Source organism: Fringilla coelebs, assembly GCF_963513975.1.
Source record: "Fringilla coelebs genome assembly, chromosome: 1".
Lineage (NCBI taxonomy): Eukaryota > Metazoa > Chordata > Aves > Passeriformes > Fringillidae > Fringilla > Fringilla coelebs.
The window spans coordinates 139,025,688-139,046,041 of record NC_140028.1 but is presented as its reverse complement, the minus strand read 5'-3'; the positions used below and the strand labels follow the sequence as shown (position 1 = coordinate 139,046,041).

The 20,354-nt window shown below is 40.4% G+C and overlaps 1 protein-coding gene across 6 annotated transcripts in view; it reads left to right on the top strand.

Annotated features, from left to right (window-relative positions):
- The window catches only part of NRP1 (neuropilin 1), a 114,484-nt gene extending 99,907 nt beyond the window's left edge, over positions 1 to 14,577 (top strand). For 4 of the 6 annotated variants that reach the window (XM_084201440.1, XM_084201443.1, XM_084201439.1 and 1 more), the window contains 5 exons: positions 3,227 to 3,358; positions 7,125 to 7,399; positions 7,883 to 7,976; positions 9,533 to 9,592; positions 10,831 to 14,577. In XM_084201440.1, the coding sequence (XP_084057566.1) occupies positions 3,227 to 3,358; positions 7,125 to 7,399; positions 7,883 to 7,976; positions 9,533 to 9,592; positions 10,831 to 11,120 (851 nt within the window). In that variant the 3' untranslated portion in view covers positions 11,121 to 14,577. The remainder of the gene's footprint in view (positions 1 to 3,226; positions 3,359 to 7,124; positions 7,400 to 7,882; positions 7,977 to 9,532; positions 9,593 to 10,830) is intronic. The other 2 variants (XM_084201444.1, XM_084201442.1) reach the window with 1 other exon arrangement.
- Positions 14,578 to 20,354: the final 5,777 nt, after the last annotated feature.

Sequence of the window (20,354 nt, the reverse complement as noted above, 5' to 3'; positions counted from 1 at the left end):
GTCCATACTGAACCATAATGAACCTATCCTGATGCTACAAGTGTCCATTATTAATTGGCTAGCAGGCCTATTTTTCCTTTTTTATGAGTCCCTGGGAGAAGCACTGGAAGAGACATAAGAATAGGCAATAAGAGATGGCATGTTTAAGAAGCTCGTAAAACAAGAGCGCTCTGAAATGCCTTGCCTTTGACCTTCCATCCCATTGCTGTGATTGTCTAAGGAACACAGTAACACAATAACTCCTGAGAAAACAACAGGAATCCAGCAAGAAACAGCTAACTGCGTGCAGGTTACTGGTCAAATTCTCCTCAGTTTCAGTGGATTCTACCTCTGCATGGAAAACAAGTTCATTTTTATGCTACACCATGCTGCCTCCGAGTCTGAAGACAAGGAACACAGGCATGGCCAAAGCATATCAGACTTAGGCTCTTTGCCAATTTCCTGGACTATATATTTCAAATGAAAGTGGAAGAAAGTATTTATTAGATGGAGCTGTGAAATTTTGCTCTGTTTTGAAACTCTCCTTCTGATCCCTGTGTTCAGAGCTGTCATCAGAGCATGAAGTAAAAGGCTTTTGTCACTTCCTGCACTTTAAAATTAACTATTAAATTCTGGATGTTTTCCTTTTCCATGTCAATGTCCAGTTCTCTTTGAATTGTGTTCAATCTTAGCAGCGTTCAAGGGAGCAAGTACCACTCACATTATATGGGAATTTTTTTCCTTTGATCCACATTGAGCTTCACTGGGTATCTCACATTACTTAGGCTGGGAAATGGAGAAACCAGAATATTGTTCTGTTCTGAGTCTCTGGATTCATCATTCATTTACATACTTCTCCTATGTATTCTGCTATTTATTTTTATTCAGAGTTGAACAATACCAGTCCTGTCTTTGTCCTCTGTGATCATTTCTGCTGTGTGGTATCTTCAGATGGATGTGATCTATCTACCACTGTTCTCCTTTCTTGTGGTTTGAATACCACACAGGCTATCAGTACTTTGCATGATATAATCCTTTGCAACTAATAAGATTAATTTTGTTCTACATTTTCTAAAACCTTTTCTAAAGTTCTGTCTCACGGCTCTGATGTCAAAGCCATGCAATATAGCTCTCCCTAGGCCTCCTTGACAATGAAAGGCTATTTGTCACAATCTTAAAACTCTTTAATTCATTGCAATGTCACTCTGTTTCTTTTAAAACCCCCCTTGATTTTCAGATGTCCCCTTTTGGGCAAGATGTCTTTGATCATGGCCCCATTGTCTAGAAAAAAATACCTAATACGCTGACGAAAGAGTCATAATTGCAGGATTGCCTTTCTGCACTCATGTGTGCATAGACTGAGTTCTGCTTCTTCAACATTTGGAGCCCAAAGAGAGATTATTCACCACAATGTGCTTTTTTCCTAGAAAGGGCTAGGGTGCTCCAGGGAACATCTTTCCTCCACATTGAATTCCTGCGCCAGACATTATCTGTTGAATTCATTTGCTCCCAACTAGGATGCTGCATTCGTGACAATGTGGAGCAGACCCCTCTGGAGGCCAGCAGGAGAGAGGGGGGAGGCAGATGGGATGGGGAGGATGAAAGAAAGGAGTGAAGAATGAGGGCACAGTGCAGAGAGACACCACAGCACAGCACAGCCAAGGGAGGCACTGACAGGCAGAGCAGAGGAGCAGGAGCTGCCATAGGCTCAGATGTCTCTGCTGACAGAATGAAATTTTCTGGGGGCCAGAGGGGAGGAGGGAACAGTGGCCACAATGCAGGAATCCAGTGAGTTGAGAAAAAAACTGTCTGGGATCAAGGGCCTGCCAAACAAGGACACAGCAGGCAAGGAGAGAATGATAGATGAACCCTTTTTATATCCATTCTGTCTCAGCCTACTCACCTGAGGTTTTGTGTTGTCAAAATTATTATTCTAGTTTACCTTCCATTAAAATCTGGGTTGTGAGTTCAAAAGCCTAACCAGTCTTCCCTGGCAGCTCAGTACATGCAGGAGGTCTTTGCCTCTTCAGACTGGAAGAGCTCCACCTCAAAGGTCTGGCCAACTGCAGGTCTCAACACACTTCCCATATTTCTCATTATTTTCCCACAATAAACGAGCACATTCTAAGAGTTGCATTATCTTTCCTGGCTTTTTTTATTAATAATGGGCAAGAAACACAATTCTTCCCCCAGAGCTGATATTGATGGAAGCATAGAGTCCTTTGTTCTTAGTTCATACTTGCACAAAGCATCTCATTAAAGTAAACCTAAGTTATTCCCTTAATAAGGCGTGAGTCATGCCTGAGAAAATACTCCAAGATTTGGTCACATTGCTGTTGGGAGGGTATCGCTCTACTGGGAGTGGTCACTGCTCAAGGTGAGATAAAAGTTCATGCCAATGGGGTAGAAACCAAATGCTCAAAAGATTTCAAACTGCTTCTGAAAATAAGAAATGCAAAGGATTTATATGCTATCTTTGTGTAATCTTTCCATTGAAATTCCTAGTTCTATTGAAGAAAATAAGCTACTATGTATTAAACCTTTGGGCAGAATTGAAAAGAAGCTGAAAACAAGATATGATCTCATCCTGACCATAATACCAGACTTCCCTTATTTTATGCAGAGCTTGTTTTGAAGCTTATTTTGAGTTCATTTGGCAATCAGCCACATTTGTCCCTTTTCCCTCTCAATTTGTCCATTTCAATGCTGCCATCTTGTGGGCCTACTTAACTGTCTGGAAGATGCTGAAAAAGTTCCTTATTGAAGCCAAGAACTGTAGACTTCACCAGAAATCCTTTCCTGCCAAGGACATTCCATTAATGTTTCTGGTTGCTCTTATTTTTTTCCAAATCTCACTGAGAGTTGCAAATTGTGGCACCATTACAGTGCAGGGATATTGATAACCAGAAAATCCATCTGATAAGTAAGCCAGAGCTCTCTTTATGAGCCTTCCGTGCTACAACGCAGTTATCAGATAATGCGGGCAAATCAGAAGAATTAATCTAACCACAGGAAAAAAAAATCCCATCATAGGGGTCATAAAGAGACAAGAAGCAACCACATCTTTTACAAAAAGTAGTGATTTTTCATGTTTCCCAGGAGGGCTGTTCTTGCTATGGCTTCTCAGAGTCTCGGGAAGGAATGGTTCTGCTAATGGTCAAAAGTATGCATTTGTTTTGAAGTACAAATTCCAAATTATGCAATTAATAATCACATTTGATCCCCTCTTATCCATCTTTCCTTGCAGAGCCACCACTATACAACTGTGCCTTTGGCTGGGGATCCCAAAAGACTTTGTGCCACTGGGAGCACGACAACCAGGTGGATTTAAGGTGGGCAATCCTGACCAGCAAAACTGGACCGATTCAAGACCACTCAGGTAATCATGAGTTCATGATGTGGCTATTTTACATGGGATGAGATTGTTCTGTTTAATACCAATGTCTTCCAAAATCGCAGGAGAGTGAATTATACCTAAGATACATAAAGTCACAAGGATGGTTCTCTAGTAAACCTAATCCATTACCAGTAATTGTCATTTCTGTTGGGGAATAAAGATTGCTTCTTGTCAGGAACTGAAGATATTCCCTTCCCCTGACTTGCATTTGGGTAATCATCGCCTGGGGTAGAAAAAATCTGAATGACCAAATCTTTTGCAAATATCACTGACCAACTAATACAGTCAGTCAGTTAATGACCTCACATTATTCCTGTTTGTAGTTGCAGGGACTACCCACCACAGGAAAGTGTTGTATGTAAATGAAACTTCCCAGATTGGATGTGTTACCACCCCCTTCTCCTTTCCTGCAGGAATTGGAGATTATGGCCATCCTCTGCTCACAAACAGTTTTTCAAAAAATATCACGCTGGGGAATTGATTGGTTTGTTTTGCAGTAACTAACTCATAGCTCAGCATAATTAGGCAATAAATTTGCTGCAGGCTAGTGGAGAAGGGAGGGCACTGTGTGACCTGCACAGCCTCTTACTTTAGTGTTCTCGCTTGCATACGTGCAGATTAATCAAATGGGTTGAGATGAATCCCCCTTCCCACTTCTGCTACCCTTTGCTTAATGAGAATGACAAGGAAATTAGACAAAATTGGACTTTTTAAATTCTGAGACACTTTCAATTGAATCTTAAGACAAGTACAGTAGTTTCGGGGGAAAAAAAAACTTGTAATACTTTGACTATAAATGGCATTGTACAAATAAATGGCATCAAATTAACTAAATGCAGTTAGCTGAAGTGAAGGCTGTAATGGTGGAAAAATTGATGTAGAGTAAAGTGAAATGGCTCAGTAGGATCTGACATTGAAAGGAGGTTAAAAGCTATGTTAGCCAGAGACTGACAAAATCTAAAAGGCATGCATAAGTAAAGCTCTAATTAAGACAATGAAGACAGAGTTCCTGACCTGGCACTGCAATAATATTCTGAAAATGAGAGCTATCTGCACTTTGCCATCAAGGATTATAGAGAGAGAACCTGTATTCAATGAGGAGATGAAGAAATTATATTCTTCAAATGAGATTTTGTTGTTTCCACTGGGCCCTGCTAGTGCAGAAAACTTATTTGTTCCATGAGCTGTAGCTTTAGTAAATCTTAAAGGCAGCCCCCTTTTTCTTCTCCTGCGCTTTCAGTGTTTTCCAAAATTCTCCTTGAACTCTAAGGGGCACCTTCACTTGCCAGGTTTGTGACCTGCCTGCCAGCAGGCACAACGTGAGTGGGGTGGCTGTGGACACAGACCATGAGCAGTCTGAATGGCACTGATGTCCCAAACAAACCCTCAGATGCACAACAAGGGCCACCCTACGTATTGGGAAAATCACAGTGAGCAACTCCCAGGCATATCCCTCTCTCAGACACATGTGTAAAGCTGAAAAAATACACAGAAGTAATTTTCAGCAGCAGTTGCTTGTAGATGGCAGGATACACTGCATGTCACTTCAAATTATATATCTTGTGATGAAATTTGGCCAGTGTTAGGTCTTCCAACTCAGACCGCCGTCCTAATGCCTTGATTGTTTTCCTTTTTCCCTCCCTCTGGATTTCCCTGTTCTTTGATGAGATTTGCACGTTGGGCTGCTCTGCACAGAAATGAAGTTAGTTGGAAAGAATGTATAGACATAAGCACTCCTGCTTAAGAAGCTGGACAAGATGCTACTGCAGGAAGACAGGGGGGAAAAAAAAGCTTAATTAGTTTTACAATATAACATCATCTTCTCCTATACAATTCTTCAACATGCATATTGGGCTGGATACCTCTACTGCTCACAGAAAGATCCAAACAAAAGAAAACACCCTTGTCTCATGTAGGAAGAAGTATGGTCCTTTCTTATTTTTTAGGTCTAGCTACTGGGTTTAACCCACTCCTCTTCACTCCTGGTTTCCATCTTACTGCTCTGTCCTTCTTATGCTTACCAGAGTAGCACTGCTCAGATTCCTGTTTTCATTGGTGCAGGACTATATCATTGCAATCCAATTTTACACTCTTTTACATGAAATTCAAGGATGTTATGTATAGGCAAACACCAATGCTGACCAAACACCACCCTTGATGATCCACCCTTCCAAAACAACTTCTTTTCCCTCTTTTTACTTTTCTTTCTTTTCAGTGTTGATATAAACAGTAATATGTATACTTACTTCAGCAATACTTGAGAAATAGTATTTTTTATTATTACTTTTATCGTTCCTACTCTCAATGGAATGATGTCAATCAATGCTGACTCCATCTGTGTGAGTGCATTACACGTGCAATCTATTCTTTCACACACCAGGATGAGCTTCATGTTTTTCCACCACAACTCTCTGCAAAGACACTGTTCAAAAGCTGACTGGAATGGATGTGTGGCTGATGTAATTCAGAAGCATATCTCTATAGTCAGTATCTTACTTAGCAATTTTCTGTTACCAAACTAATCACACTCCCACATGCTTCTCTCTCAGCATGATTGAGAAAGTAAGTTTCCAAGTTAAGGGTATTAGGTGTTCAGATTTCAACGAGTGTGAATCCATTACACCCTTGAGAAAGCTATAATCAGCTATATAATATATTATAAGCTATAATCTTGCTCTTTCAGGAAAAGGGCTCACAAATATATAGAGCTCAACATATTGTTACAAAAATCAAGGACATAATTCTGACACCATCTGTGACAATGCTCAGCCTCTATTTGGGAACAGGCTTTAAATCTCAGTTCCTGATCTCTGGCCATGGCTGTTCAAAGCCATTTCACCCTTCTCAGTGTTCTTCCCATTCTAATCTTGCCCTTTGAGCACAGATTACTTCAAACAGAACTTTTTAAAAATAGCTCTTTGCACAATTAACATAGAGTACACCCCAGGGATTTCTCTCTAGACTGCTGAACCAGGGATGACTGTTTTCAGGAGGTGCACACTGACTAATGGAGCACATAATGCTGTCTCACCAAACTTGCTTGTACCTCCTTCCCCCAACAAAACAAATGCCTTTTGTGTTTCATGTGGTGAGCATGTTGTTAGGGTTCACCCTTAGCACAAAACATTCCAGTGAACAGCACAGGAGATGGCCAGAGGAAAGTGTAGAATAACAGAATTGCTTGGGTTGGACAGGACCTTTAAAGGTCATCTAGTCCAACCTCCCTGCAGTGACCAGGGACATCTTCAAGCCTGACCTTGAATGTTTCTGAAGATAGTGTGTCTTCTTCCTCTCTGGACAACCTGTGTCAATGATTCACCACCCACCAAATTTCTTCCTTCTATCTAGTCTGAATCTACTCTCTTTTGGTTTAAAACAATTGCCCTTTAGGCTGTCACTATGGGTCCTATTAAAATTTTGTCCTCTTTGTTGTAAGTCCTCTTTAGAGGGTGAAAGGCTGCAATAAGATCTCCCCAGTGCCTCCTCTTCTCCAAGCTGAATAACCCCAACTCTCAGCCTGTCCTCATAGGAGAGGTACTCCAGCCCTCTGATCAGCTTTGTGGCTCTCTTCTCAAAGCATATCAGCTTTCCTAGAGCTCCCAAAACACAGCACTCTGACTCTCTTGTTTGTGATGCTTGACCCATCCCCATAGAAAGAAAGCAAGAGATACGGGGTGGTCAGGGGATCTGATGTTGGCAAAGACAATTAAAGCTGGTGGCTATTCTTAACACAGTCCTTCTGTCACAGTAGGAGATGGCAATTTCATTTACTCCCAAGCTGATGAGAGCCAGAAAGGCAAAGTGGCCCGCCTGCTGAGCCCCGTGATTTACTCCCAGAACTCTGCCCACTGCATGACCTTCTGGTACCACATGTCGGGCGCGCACATCGGCACCCTCAAGATCAAACTGCGCTACCAAAAGCCGGATGAGTACGACCAGGTGCTGTGGACCCTGAGCGGGCACCAGGCAAACTACTGGAAGGAAGGACGTGTTCTTCTTCACAAGTCTGTGAAACACTACCAGGTGAGCTGGGCTCTTCCTCGCTGAGCCACCAGGGCCAAGGCCAGCAGCACCTTGCTGGTTGTGTTCTATACACCGCAGTAAAGGTGTCACCGAAGGATTTATGCAGACAATATTACACCCACGGATGAGCTATGCTTGCTGTGACTGATAACAGTGAAATATTTCATGGTATCTCAGATTACTGTGATACAAGCACTTTTTATCGCAGGCCAAATAAATACTTTATATAGCATTTATCATCAGTCACAAAACTGCCTCTTTGCCACGGTTTTGCTGATGTAAAAGTCTTTCATAAAGTCATGTCAGTGCATAATTTACATTTGCCTGTACAAGTTCAGAAAGGCAATGCAGATTTTCAGGCCACGATTGAAGCACAAATGTGACTTCAAGTGAAGATGTGTGTTAACAATTAATTAAGAAATCATGGCTGCTGCAGTTGTATGCTAACGTGAAAATAATGTGAACACTATCTTGTTTTTCCAGGTGGTTATTGAGGGAGAAATTGGAAAAGGAACCGGAGGAATTGCTGTGGATGATATTAAAATTGACAACCACATAGCACAAGAGGATTGCCGAAGTAAGTGTGACTAGCAAGAGCACAGAGAGTTCTCATCCAAAATATTGTTTATTTTGTTTTGATATCTGGTTTTATCTGTGAGAAAGGGATAGATAATTATTAACTATGTTTCCACTGAAAATATCCTGATTCAGCCCATAGCTTTAAGTGCCACTGGTGTCACCTTGGTATGGCAGCAGTTTGGATCAGAACTGGCATCCTACTGACATGGGTTACAGCATATTCACAATTTCATGTCTCTCCCTGTATTTTGTATTGCTGCCCTCTTTAAATTTCTCTGCTTTTCCTGTTGCAGGACCCTGTTTTACCTAATGCAAAAAATCCAATTTTATTTCTTCACCCTTTTTAGATCACTTACTACAAAGCCTTCTTAATTTTTTTAAAGGGCCATATCAAACCCTTACAGGATAAGTAGATAGGGTGAAAAGGCCCCTGCTCTGTCCTCTGCTGTCCTGTACTTCTGAGTTTGCTGTGGCTCATTTACTGTAGTCATCAGCTCCCAGACATGTGGGACACAAAGCAATGTTAGGACATGCCCTTTCCCATATCTGAGCCAGGCTATTCCTGAGATGCTCTTTGAGCCCTTTTATTCCTGTCCAGTCTCGAGTTATTCCAGTCACTGCTGATCACATGCACATTGCATACTGCACGTAATTTGGCAGCAGCAGCCCCAGATAAACACAACCAACAGAACACTGTCCTTCATAGCAGAGATGAAGCAATTACTTTTATATAAAAGAGGGAATGGAGATGAGAACTCTTAGCATTAAGAAGATAAATTTATTCTGTGTGACTTAACAATGCAACTAAGAGCAATAATAGAGGGTGTTCCTCACCTTTTGTAGCTAACATCCTTTTGAGGGTAACATGACAGTCTTCAGCTACGTGGTAATTTCACTGCAGGATGAGGAAACAATCTCTTTTTACCACGTGGTCCAACCCCTGGGGTTTATCAAATGCCACCAGAGTGGCAGCTGGCAGGAAAGGGAGGCAGTCCTCCTGCGGTGTCCCCAGTGCCAAGAGAGGTGCTGAGACCACAGTGTCTGCATTTAATTGACTCCAGCATGAGAAAGGAAAATAACTCCTTTCCTACCTCCGTGTTTTGGTTGTTCAAACCAAATGTTGAGTAAAGATTTCTGCCTGAGGGAGCTAAACCCAAAAGCTCAGTTCGAAATCCAAACACAAGTAGTCTTGCTGCAGCCAGGGAAACTATTCTTGTGATTAACTATGCCTGTGTTGATGAAGTGTTATGGAATTGGGCTCCAAAATTGTAAATACAGTGAACGAGATGCTAATTCATCACACTGATTTCTCTTTCCCAGGCATGGAAAACCCCTGCTGATAACTAAAACTGTGCCAAGACTGGGCGGAGGGGAGTTTTTTAATCTTTCTTTTTTTCTCCATTAATTTTCAGAGCCCATTATAATGAACAGCTCTGTCAAGCCGCCATAATGATGCTCTGACACAGGAAAATCTGCTATACCATTATTGCCAGCATGATAGTCAATCAGTGTTTGTAACCCTAATAATCAATGTCAATTCTTTTGCTTCATTAGAATCAACTGATGTGGAGAATGAAATAGATGAAGAAGAAGACCCAGAAAGTAATCAAACAGGTAAAATTTGTGTTATTTCTTAAAAGGGAATGAATTTTAATGTGTATTTTAATGTGAATTTTTGCATTCTATTTATTTATTTATAGATTTGTTCTCTAACTGCATATTGTATTAAGGTGTTATGATTTTTCTGGATGAGATGATTAGAAGACTTACATTTATTTGAAGGTTGTAGTAGTTTTATTCTTCCATGTCATATGGACTTTTGTCCTTTTTATTATTTTTGCCTATTTCAAACATTTCAAATTTCATATACCTAATTTGTTACATTATATTCATATACATGCAACACATTATAGCCCCTCAATATTTTGTTACCTACAAGGCTTGTCCCCTGCTGAAGAATGAGTTATCATTATTACAATTTATGACTCGCTCTGTGCCTCAGTAATTAGGCTCAAAACTCTTCAGGTTAAATGTTTCACAGACCTGGCTGAAAATGCCATTTTATGACCAGTCTAGCAAAGCATTATCATTTCCAATGATGAGAACAGTAAATGGATCATTAAATGGATCATAATTGTCATATTGTTCCACTAATAAAATATACTTGCATTTTTCGGGCAATGAGCTTAATTTTTTTTTCTGTTACAGTCAACAGGATTGCTATAATTGATTTCAGTGAAAGAGAGTGAGTTTGTCCAAAAAGACTTTTGGGCTTTTCCAGCAACAATTACAGGGTTTGCTGCTTTTGGATCATTTTCATAAACTAAAAAAGTTGATAGAAAAGATTATGATACCCAGTGAATATTTTACACAAGAGGGCAGAATGGTCTTTTGTGTCAGTTCTGCCACTATTTGCGCTTCAAGATGCAATACTAAAGTCATTGAAGTAGAAATAAAATAGCTGGATATTCCCAACCAATGTCTAAGGCTCTAACCTCTTACCCTGAGCTGAGTAGGAATTGATTAACATTTTTGAGCTATATACGGCAACATGGCAAAATATGATTAAAAGACCTCCTTATCCACTCCCACTTAATCCAAGACAGAACCACAGCTCTACTAACAGGCAGCAGATTTAAAGATTGGAGAACAGTCTGGAAAAAATCCACAGCTATTTGGGCCACATTACAGTTTTCAGCTATTTATGACCACCTTGCAGAAGCTAGGTTTTAAAACTATGTTAAAAACTTATGTTAAAAAAATTGATGGCCTTCTCAAAATTTCCAATTCATTAAACAAAGTTCTAGCTGGGATCAGTTCTGAAAATTTTGCAATTCTTTATTCAATTTCAGGGTTTACACCTCCCTACCGTAGCACAGGTGACGACTACGACGACATCTCCAGGAAGCCAGGCAATGTCCTGAAGACCCTAGATCCAATCCTCATCACCATCATAGCCATGAGTGCACTCGGGGTGCTTTTAGGAGCCATCTGTGGAGTCGTGCTGTACTGTGCCTGTTGGCACAATGGCATGTCGGAGAGGAACTTGTCTGCACTGGAGAATTATAACTTTGAACTGGTCGATGGTGTAAAACTGAAAAAAGACAAACTGAACACACAGAATTCATACTCAGAAGCATGAAGGCGTAAAGCAACTGGAGAAGTGAGAATCGGGATGGAAGGACATAGCTCGGTCGTGCTGGGGAACTGTTGATCTTTTACTGTACAGGCTGAAAAGTGCATTGATGACACTGAGCCAAGCTTTTCTCAGGAGCTTCAATGAGTGTGTAACCGATGAACATGGACAACAATCTGTGTTAACAACCTGAATCATGTACAGTCTGCTTTTTCTGTTGGTTTTATTTGAAATAATCGGATGCTGGTGTTGAGACCAAGTATGATTGACTTATAGTTCATTTTGTCTTTCTTTCTCTCCCTCTCTTTTGTTTTCCGTTAATGGGTAATTTCGTTTTTACTGTGCAAAATCCAAGATGCTGTCACAAAATGTATCCAGTGGGGTCCTTTGGATGGACATGCTGTCTGTAGCTCAGTGCCCAGAAAATATTGGAGTAACAGCAATTTAGTGGACTTCTGCACCTGTATTTGTGTATAATTGCTCGTGTTGTGCATAGGCAAAGAAGGGTTAGGATGTTTTTGAAAGTACTGCTGCATCAGTACCGATATAGCGTGTCAGCTCTGTTTACGAAGCAATACTGTCAAATTTTATTGATGTTTTTCAGTGTTGTACTAAATTTTGTGCTTGTGAACTCCATAAAAGAGTATGTGCCATCATCAGACACAACTGGTAACCAAGTGTACTGCCTAAAAACTAAACAAAAAAAGTCCTTGGCACTGGCTAGTGTATGTCCTCTCAAGTGCCTTTTTGTTTGTACTGCTTCTCATTGTGTTAACATTAACTACAGCTTCTCTGCAGTTACGCCCTTGTCTTTAATCATATTCTGATGGCTCACTGACTAAAAGAAAAGTATATTTTAGTGTAAGAAAACAGCCTCAGCCAAGGCAAGGGCTAATCAGATTTGACAACCTGGCTTGATTGCTCTGCTTTCTGTATTTCAACTTTATGTCTCTTGACCCTTTTGTATAAAGCTGCAATATCCCCTTTTATTGTTCTTTCATATAGAATGTATTTTCAAATGTAAAATCTCTCTCCCTTTCTCTTCTCTTTCTCTCTCTCTTTGTCTCTCTGAGTAAGTTTCATAAGCATTTGCCATTGCCAAGGAAAGAAAACTTCAGCTTTAACTTGCTGGTAATGGCAAAGGATTTTATTAGAGTTTGTGTTAAAAAATAAGGGAAAATTCTTAACTTTATCCTCCAAAGTCGAACTTTGGGTTTCTTCTTAACAGCATAAAGTGACAGTATCTTTTTTCCTGATGTCATGAAACATATCTTTTATCCTGAACAGCTTGCCTGTTAATTACACTGGGGAAAACGCTTCCCTTACAGAAAAGATTGCCTTTAAAATGAGAAACTTTCCTCCTCTTGCCCCTACCTGAACTTGAAGTTCTGTACTCTCAGTAACCTATTTTCATGCTAATCAATGCTAATTGGGCTTAGGAGTGCGTACTGAGGGCAGAATGAAATCCCACGATGTATGTAGGGTATGTTCTTACCACCATGTTATATCCAGGTGGCATTTCATACCAGGAGGTTTCTGTTTGACCACAAGTGCAGGCAGTGACCAATGCAGTGAACTGAGTACTCTAAGCCATCAGGAAAATGTGCTTGACAATGATGGGGCAATTTTTTGTAATATTTTGGGGCAAATACTATTGGTCAAATAATATTCAACAGCCTATGCAGCTGGTCCAACAGGGTAAAAAGAAATGAGAGCAGGTTTCCCACAGGGGTCCATGCGAGGCAGTGAGAAAGCAGAGGGGTCATTCCCCTCCTGCAGGTGCAAGGGGAGCCCCTGGATTTCTGCAGTGACCTGCACACAGCACAGCCATAACTGGGGGCAGCATCAGCCTTCCCCTGGGTATCCACCAACCAGCAGAGAAAAACAGTTCAAATGTGGGGAAAGGAACATCCTACCAAGTGCTGAACTCATGTTTTTCCTCATTGAAATTCCTGAGTAGAGTCAGGGAAGTGAGTGGGACTTTCTGAGTTAGTCTTTTCCAAAATTGCTTTTGTAGAAGAGCAATAAAATATCCTGTCCAGGATTAGGATTAAAGAAGGGCTAATTCAGCCTTGAATTACTTGGAGCAAAAAAATCCACCCCTATCTATACACCAACTGCTTTGAAGTGTATAATTTCATCAGTATGAACTATAAGATAGAAAAATATGTAGAAAATCCACTAGTAACCCAGAAATGGAAGAAAAGGGAGGGAGACAGTAGGTGAAAATGAGGTTTGAAGTTGAAAATATTTTAAAGGAAGTCCCAATAGAAAAAAAGCATGGAGAGTTGCTACTTCAGAGGAGTTCTAAAGGCAATGACTATCCCAAAAACCCAAATACCCACTTCAGGTCATCAAACCTTAGATTGATGGAAGAGCTACCTCCCCAGCCTCTCAACCTTGGGTCCTCCAAAGGCTGAGACAGTGCATCTAAGGCCTGAAAGTTTTGCCTGAAAGTTAGTCCACGAGATGTCCCAAGGGACAGACTCACTTTGTCAGAGGTAGAATTTTCATTGGTTGCTAACACTGTAATTTGACCATAATGGCATTGCAGCAGCTAGTTAATTAACCCAAAGAAGAAAAGGATTTTTCAAAACTATTTTCAGCAGACCACCACTGTGTGAGTCAGGAAATAAGGGTCTATTCTCCTTAGCTGAAAAAACTTCTAGTTCACTAACTTGACTAAGAGTTACATGCTTACATTGCCTTGAAGAGAAAATCCCACTGGGGAGCCCAAGCCCAAAACCTTTTGAAATATTCCCACTGATTTCAATGGATTCCATACCAGCTTTGGGTCTTGATCTATTTGAACAGAAAAGCTGGTATTTGGTGGGGTTTTTCCTTCTTTTAATATACTGAGAATAGTGAACATGAAAAAAATATCTCCTTTGTGGTCTTCAGACATTACTATGATAATGAGGATCTAGCACTGAAGATTTGATTTCTCTGAAGGTAATAGAATTAGAGTTACCCTTCAATAAAGGAAAAATGATACTGCAACTTTACATTGAAAAGTATCTTGCACTGATAAATATATTTAAAAAAATTATATGTTTATAAAGTTATTAATTTGTAAAGGCAGTGTTACAAAATGTTCAGTTTATATTGTTTTAGATTGTTTCATAATTTTTAAAGTGTAAAATAACATATTTTTTTCTTTATTGAAAAACTATAAAAATCTTCTGTAGTAAAATGATTTCATTTTACTGGTATATTATTGCTTCATGTTTTGTACCATCATAAAACTTTGTGCAAATTTTTTTTACAGAAATTTTTATTTTCTATGACAATATGACACTTGTAAATTGTTGATTCAAAATGAACAGCGAAGCCTTAACTTTAAATGACATTTGTATTCTCAGACACTGAGTAGCATAAAAAAACCACATAGAACTGAACTGTAACTTAAATTTCCAAACTATGACTACTACATTCCAAAGAAACAGTTGAATTAAACATTTTCATAAAATATCCCATAGCTGATGTATTTTATTATACTAAAATGGATTGGTATTATTAAATGGATGGTTTTATTTAGCATCTTGCCACAAGCACAGTGTTTCAATCACCATTCTATTTGTTAGTAGGCAGCTCCAACAGACACCTCGGTGGGTTTGTTCATTGTTTAGGATAAAGGCATTCACCTTTGCCTGACCCATTCTCTTTCCTTGCTGGAAAACACTCCCACAACCTGCTTTTTGGCCAAAGAGCTGGGATTTACGAGGACAGATTTGCCACCACTGCCCCTTGCCATGGGCTGCCCAGTGTAACACCCTGTGCAGGTGTTACACCCCCCTTGGGCAGGGCTGAGATTTACTGCCAAGTACTGCCTGTTTTTGATGTGTTACTCCATGAAGTCTCTGTTCCTGTAGTAAGGTTTGCACTGATAAGCTCCCTGCAAATTTCCAGGGGAATCATCAGGGTTTACTCAGCCATGGCCAAATTTCCCAAGGCAGAGCACGAGTTGATGATTGGAGCAAATGCAGCCAGGGTAGCCTATTGGGCCTGGTTTGGCATCAGTTGGGTGCCAAACTCACCTGTGGAACACATGGTCATGTGCAGAGAGACCTTGACAAAGCTTGCATCCAGATCAGAAGCTTTAGATTCAACATTTCCTGCTGTGTGCAATACTTACCTATTTTGTTTCCTTTTAATACTCAGCACTCTGCACATTAAAGTTTGACAAATCTTTTCTTTACATTGCACACATGAACAAAGCACAGACTGTCAGTATGTCATTAGGTGCAGTATAAACATTTTACTTCAGCTACTTTACTACTCATGGGAAAAATACCATGCTTATTACCATACACTTGATCATTGTTAACGCTTGAAAAGCATGTATTGAATCTTGTCTCCTCAAGGGAGCAGAGCTGTGTGTACCTGTTTAAAACATGAGATGGAACTCCAGCAAGCACCTGAGCAAAATCCCTGCTCAGAGTAGGGATTGCTCCCCAAAGGTGGTTGTGAAAGTTGCTGTCCACAGAACCACTACACCCAAATTCGTTAGAGGTGTGCTTCATGGCACTCTGTCTGCTTCTGTGATAACCAGCCAAAATTAATGGCAATGGAAATGATCAGTGAAAAAGAGAAATCTACAAAGTGAAACTGTTGAGGATGAAGCTCAAGAAAGAGAGACAAGTATTTAAAGTTAAGAAAATTCTCTTTCTTTCATTCAGGAATTTGCCTAGAAGCTTACAAGTGCTTGGCAATAAATCTTCAGTTTTCCACACTAAATGGGCTGCATAAAGCAAGAGCAAAAATGGTGCAAGGTGATCTGAGTTACTTTTCAGAATATAACTTTTAAACTTGAAGAAAAAGAGCAGATGGAAATAACAGATGGGTCAGCTACACGCAAACAGTGCCAGAGGTGCACAGCCATGAGGGTCATGGTCTGTAAGAGGGGTCTTTGGCAGGTAGTAACAGCAAACCCCTTTATTATTTCTCCAATCAAATGTACCACTCCACATCCAGCAGCCACATAGCCAGTCCCATTTCCTTTCCTTTTGGCAGGACATAAAATTGCCCAGCAAAAGGCAGATGCAGAGGAGAGGGTGGGGGCAGCACTGCTGGTGTAAGTTTGTGTGAAGCCCATGAGCAGCATGGAAGTGGCAGCAGTGCCCACCCGTGCCACCTGCCCTCTGGAGGGAGGCTGCTGGGGAAGATGAAGCTGGTCCAGCCTCAGAACCTACCTTGAATGAAGTATTTGAAGACCTGACAGGTGCAAGATAATACAGCCATAATTTTGACCCTGACAAGTCTTTTCATATGTACAATTAGTCCATTCCCAAGTCTATTCTTCTAAGCCACTTTGCCAAAGTCAAATGTCAAAGTTGGGTTGGATTTTCAGATTGTCACATCTGGACATTTCATCCCAGAAGTAATTCCCTTCCCATTCCTTAATTGTCCTGTCCTTTGCAATACATTATGCCTAACAGCATATTGGTTCAAGCAACATTAATTTATTAGAGCTTTAATTTCCTATTTTATATAGTTTTATCCCTCAAGTCACCCATCACTACAATTTTATCTACAAATGTCTGTTAAATTATAACCGAGTACATCTGATTTTTTTTTTTTTTTTGCCATGGGATATGTTGTATAGCTGTTTTATTTGCTGATTAGTCCCCCTGTAGTCCCTAATTGCTTTTCCACAGTAGGTCAGTTCTCTATATACATTTCCATTCTCATAACTACACACAATCAAGCTCTAATCTTATCACCTCAGGACTGATGGTGTCTCCACGTCTATAACCGAAAATCTCATTAAAAAATCTTCTGGCATTTTTCACAGATGGATGGAGTCTTATCATGTGTCCAAACCTAATTCCATCTTCAATAATCATATTCTCCTATTTAAATTTACATTGTTTTTACTCATCTCTCAGACATTTGATTCATGTCCCTGTCATCGTACTGCATCACTGTGCACCACGCGCTGTATTTCATTACAGACAGTTGTGGCTCCATAATGGGTGAGGTGGGTCTGAACTGAAAAAGGAAGCACTGCTGGTGTCAGAGAAAGAGCTGGTGTTTCTCTCAAGTGTAGAGGGTAAGGACAAGTTTTTGGCAGGGTTTGGCAGGTGCTGCCATGACAAAGACTGAGGGATTCAGTGTTGAGCCTGGAGGATAAAGGGCTTGCCTGAGGAAACGAGTACTTCTGGTGACAGGAGCTGCTAGGAGAATTACCAGGAAACTCCCTTCATTTTGATTACTTCATTTTCCCTGACAGAATGAAAAAACCAACCTCACAATTCTAAGAAAAAATATCTGCAATATAAAAATGTCTCTGGCATCTGCCAGGCACTTTTTAAATCCACAGGCATGGAAGAAGGGAGTGGGGGTACCAACCCATCTGTTAGCTGAACATAAATGGCAGATTACTTAACTCAGAGAGGCAACAGGTGTGGATGTGGCTTTGAAGATCCAGGCAGCATCTCAGGGCTGTAACACTGGCATTCTTCATGCATCATTTTCATCTTGAAATCTCTTCACCTTTATTCCCTTTCCTCTGCAACGTGTTGGTTTATGCCACTTGTTTCAAACTAAATTACCTGGGCCGACCTACTGGCTTGCGTGCTTGTCTACTATTAATGTATTTTTCTGTAGTACAATTTATGCTTCCTTCACTGCTCAAATACTTTTATAACATTTCCCTTTGCATTACTAAGGAATGAATAGCATGAAATAAGCCACCCAATGCCACACATACCATGTGTCAGAAGAGAGAAGAACCCACTTTGTCCAACACCTCCTCTTCCACATCCCTGCTGGGGATGTGTACTCCATGTCAGACTCAGACACTACATCTTTAATAAATAATCTGCCTTTCAGGGAGCCTCAATGCTTTCAACATCATGCCTGATATCTTTGCATTAATTAAATATTTATATCAATATTCTAACTCAATATTTACTTACTAACTTTATAACTGTGAGCATACCAGAGTGGGTCAGTGGGTGACTCTCATTTTGCTTTTTGAGACTACTAAGTAGACCAGAGTGTTCCATCTTTCTCTACTTTTAACCTGCTAATCTATGTTTCTCATAGCTCCATCATCAAGAAAAAACAAAACAAACAACACGAAAGATAGCTCTATCCAGCTTCATCCAACATGACTGAAAACAATACACTGAATATGGGAATATAAATTTATTTTTATTTTAAAATGTGTTTTCATGGAGTGAAGAGGAAAGTCACCAGACTGGTTGAAGGTAGTATTTGGGATGTCTGTGAAGCAGTAAGAAGACAGCCACTGAAACCTTCTGAAAATTAACCTCTAACATCTGAAAAGGGTTAACAAGGGTTAACAAGCCAAGTGATGAGAACACAGGAATATCAAAGTAGCCAAGTATTGTTTTTACCCCAAGCATGGCTGAAAAAATGGAAGAAAAGCAGGAAAATACTTAGTGTTAAGAGTAAATCAGAAAGGACCTTCTTGTTCTTCATTCTATTAGTTTCTCTTTTAATCAGTTTTCAGAAGATGGGAGGCGAAACAACGAATTGACTGAACTACAACTTTGTCCCACCTACAGCTCCCATGGACTGTCCATGTTCTGGAGTTACCATGTGTTGCATACAGGTAAAATCTTACAAAGAGGAGGCCTTGTAAAATCATGGCTCAGACCTGCTTCTTCAGCTAAGCAGAAGAGGACTGTGGGGAAGGGACTCAGCTGAATTAGAGGCAGAAAAACAAGTTATGTAACCATCACATCTTCATATCGTGGTGTGTGGCGGCTGGTTGAATTATGTTTGTTATGATTAAAAACAATGCAGCTGATAACCAGCTAATTGCTTTGAAAGGCTGGGTTTTGGAATAAAGGGCCCCCCTTTGCACCTGCCTGGGGACCCTGCATCACTACTGACCCTCTCCTCACACCCACACGCCTCTGACTGAGGTAAGGAGGAGGTGGTACCCTGACTCTCCATGTGCCAGATCACAGGCCCCCAACACCAAGCCCTTTGCATGTTCTCCAAACAGCTATATGCAGGAAGTGATACCCCTTTGTACTCATAACCTGCATTTCAAACGCATTTTTCATGCCCTACACCACATTATCTTCCCTTCACGTTTCTTGGGTCTTTCTTCTTAAGATGGGGGCTGCCAATTAACATTTCCCCAGGCTCGGTCTTGTATGGTGCAGGGCACCCCAGCTCCCATTTACCAGCTTGGGAATCCCAGCTTGGGGCCAGATCTCCCATTCTCCCAGCTGATGCTGCTCTGCTGACCAAGCCTCTCCTGGCTTGATGGTTGTTTTACATCACTATCTTGTTTGCAAGAGGAGGTCACTGAAAGTTCACCTGAAATCCAGACTCTTATTTCAGTGCCATAGTCTCTAGGTGACTAAGGATCATCTTTGCTACTTTTAACAAGTCTTTTCACAATCTATACCCTTTTCTTCATGCGTACTGAGGTCTTAAAGTGGTCAACTTAAAGCCATATATCTTGATAAAGTGGCTGAATTACTGCTGCTGAATGGGAGGCCATTATCTACAATTAGTTTATGGCTCTTAATAGCCATTATTGCAAAAGATGGATTTCTCAATAGGGTAAGTGTCTTACCAAAGATCCTGTTAGTAGTCCTGCTTATGAAAACCTGAATCGTGGCTGCTTTCTGGAAAAGATCAGGTTGCTCTCCAAGTGAAATAAACCATTACCAGCTTATTACTATGGGTAATAAATAGGTTATATGCATTGTAATAATCATTATAACCTAATATGAGGACTATTTGGTTCTTCTGTGCTGTGTACTGTATGCAAATGCATGCAGCACTGGGAAAAAATGCTGTGAGGATGTCACCATATGGTTTAAGAGAAAAATACCAATCATCTCACAACTAGAAGATGTAGTAACTTGCCTCAGAGTAGCAGCTTTTCTTTCTCTGTTTACAGAAGTATGGTGGTTACAAGAGTTAGAATGTGTGCCTGCCAGTTCATTGGGGAAAACTATGGATTTATGAATCTCCTTGAGGAAGTGCCTCCTGATGAAGGACACGAAGGAGCAGAGAGTAGAGGCAGAGTAGATGAGGTCATGAACTTCATTTTACTTCTCATCATGAGTAATAGTGCTAAACTGATAGTCAGTCAGATCTCTCATTTTCTTTAATTTAACGCTATACTTCTTGCTCCTTGCATTACTGACCCCACATTACAACTGAACCATGTGTTTTATTACAATGCTAAGCACTGCTTTAAATGCACAAGAAGATTTCACTGCTTTTTATACTGAACAGTTATGT